This window comes from Psammomys obesus, unplaced genomic scaffold, assembly GCF_907164565.1.
Source record: "Psammomys obesus unplaced genomic scaffold, mPsaObe1.curated_primary_1811, whole genome shotgun sequence".
Taxonomy (NCBI): Eukaryota; Metazoa; Chordata; class Mammalia; order Rodentia; family Muridae; genus Psammomys; species Psammomys obesus.
The window spans coordinates 7,395,540-7,398,203 of record NW_026596034.1 but is presented as its reverse complement, the minus strand read 5'-3'; the positions used below and the strand labels follow the sequence as shown (position 1 = coordinate 7,398,203).

The window sequence follows — 2,664 nt, the reverse complement described above, 5'->3', positions numbered from 1 at the left end:
CTGTGTGACCTCAACTTACACAGATTTCTAGTTAAAGACCGCATACGTATGGTTTTTCTCATGAATGAAACATCCCCCTCCAAAAAACCCCTGAAATCTAACATCTAACTTTTTTCTTTTTTCGTGTGTGTGTTTTGTGTATGCATTTTTGCTGTTGCCACATGAGTTTGGGCGTGCACGAAAAGTGTCTCTATGTGCATGTGGTAGCCCAAGTTTGATGTCAGGATCCGTCCTTGATGAATCTTCCACCACCTTAGTCTCAGAGGCAGGGTCTCTCAGCCAAACCCAGAGCTTCCTAATACAGGTGGCCTCATTACCAGCTTGCTCTGGGATGCCCCTGTTTTCACCTTCCAAGGCTGGAATTACTTGCAGGCTTCCCGGTCCACCTGTGTCCTAGGACTCTGGACTCCCATCACACGTTTGTGGGGTAGGCACTCGATCCATAGGCACTTGACTGATGAGCCAGCCTGTCTAAATTCTTCAGGCCTGGAAAGAAACAGACTGCTAACCTGTTCAGCTCAAGGGCCTGTTATTTTCACTCTGGTTTCTGAACAGGGGATGAGTTTGGAAGGAGAAAGGAAAGGAGAGCTTGTAGAAGGGCAGGGAGGGGGAGATCAGGAGGAAGGGAAAACGAGGACAAAAAAACCCCCCAAAAAACAAAAACTAAAAAAAAAAAAAAACCCAAACACACACACACAAAACCCCAAACACTACTTTTGGCTACAAAAATCCCCCAAAAATGTTTTTGCTTTGCTGTTGTTGTTTTCTTAAGACAGGGTCTGGCTGTGTAGCCCAAGCTGCCCTCAAAATGCAAGGTCCTCCTACCTTAGTCTTCCAAGCGCTGGGACTACAGACATAAACCACTACGCACAACTTTAATAGGATGTTTATGGGGTGAAGGAGAGCCAGAGGCAAAGCAGTTTGGCCTAATTAACCGGGGAGGCTCTTTTTGATTCGACAGAGCCTGGCAGCTTCCGAGAAGTTAGCGAGAATGCTGGGCTGAGCCCCGCGGGGTTCCCGAGCTAGCTGTGGGCCAGGACACAGGCCTGGGCTTGCGACGGGACACCAGGAAGGTTAGGGCCTTTCTACAGCTTACGGGAGACAGGCCAAACCTTGGGAACCGCTTTCAGCTCTATTAAATGCCTGTGTGCCTTTCTCCTCCCTCCTAGTGGAAATTCACCCGCGCAAACAGGACTGGGCCTGGTAAGAACCGCTCTCAAAGCTCTCTCTGGGGACCCAGAGCAAAGAGTTCCCAGCTGGTGGAGAGGCAGGCCGGGCTTCTTTCTGTAGCTCCCAAAGCGACAGAGGAATGTCCCCCCCCTTCCACTCCCCCAAGTTCTTAAGCGGTTTTGCTTCCTACTGGGATGGAGCAAAATGCTCCTTCGGTTGAATTCAAAGTCCCAGGGCTTTAAGAACAAGATTCCTCAGCCACCCCCAGCTGGGGAGGGCATGCTGTAATTTGATGGGAAATCCATCTGTGCAAGGAAAGCACCCGGTTTCTTTTAAAGGACGTTCTAGTTGTTCTTCTGGGGACTAGCCTCAGTCTCTCCCCGTCCTCCACTCTTCCCTGTTACCCCCCACACCCGAGGTGTGGTTACGGCCTCTGAAAGGCAGATTGGCTCTGACCTGAAGACTACCGCAGGGGAAGGGGGTTGCGTATGTCAGTTAACTTACCTGTCCTGTCCACCTGCCCATCCTTCCACTCCTCCATTTCTTATTTAAATTCTAGCACCAGGTTCGCGTCTCAGAACCCACATGGTGCCTCACAACCATTCGTAGCTTTAGTTCCACGGGAACTGATGCCCTCTTCTGGCGTCCAGGGGTATTGCCTGTACACACGTAGTACAAAGGCATGCAGGAAAAAAAAAAGCTAAAATAACATTCAGTTCATTAAAAATATTTTATGTGAATGAATATTTTTCTACATGCACGTATGCATACATGTATGTGATAGGCGCCCGAAGAGGCTGGAAGGCAGCATCAGACCCCCTGGAATTGGAGTTGCAGATGGCTGTGAGTTGCCATGTGGGAACCAGGAATCAAATCCTGTCCTGTGGAAGAGCAGCCAGTGTTCTTAGTCACCGAACCATCTCTCCAGCTTGATTGCATTAATTTTGTTGGGAAGATGCTCTTACTGTGGGTGGCGCCATTCCCTGGCTGGGATCCTAGACAATAAGTGAACAAAGGGGGCTACACAGAGAAACCATGTCTTGAAAAACAACAACAACAAAAACAAACAAACAAAAACCCCAATCAACCAAAGAAACCAACCCCCCCTCCCCAAACCAAAAGCAAAAACAAAAAACGAATCTAAAACCAAAAACAGACAACAACAACAACCAGAAAAATTTGGTGACTCTGCTGTCATTGTAGCATGCAGTTTTTATTATTTTTTAATGTTCTAATTATCCATTTACAGTATATTCAGGATTTGCCAACAGGAGGATGTCAAAAGCAACTGTAATGTGCTTAATTTCCACAGCCTCAGAAATATAGTCTCGCGCCTATATGAATTATAAAGGACTTTAAGTCATTTCTGTATTGTATGCGCACATTAAACAGGAATCATTTCAATTCTGGCTTCCAACATGTCAAAATTCCTTCCTGTGTTATGCTTACACACACACACACACACACACACACACACACACACACACACACACA

General features: G+C 47.2%; 1 protein-coding gene across 1 annotated transcript in view; it reads right to left on the bottom strand.

The window, feature by feature from the left end:
• Window positions 1–362: 362 nt before the first annotated feature.
• The window catches only part of LOC129686838 (transmembrane protein 258-like), a 6,521-nt gene continuing 4,219 nt past the window's right edge, over window positions 363–2,664 (bottom strand). The window contains exon 3 of the mRNA XM_055620965.1: window positions 363–486. Within this exon, the coding sequence (XP_055476940.1) occupies window positions 363–486 (124 nt within the window). The remainder of the gene's footprint in view (window positions 487–2,664) is intronic.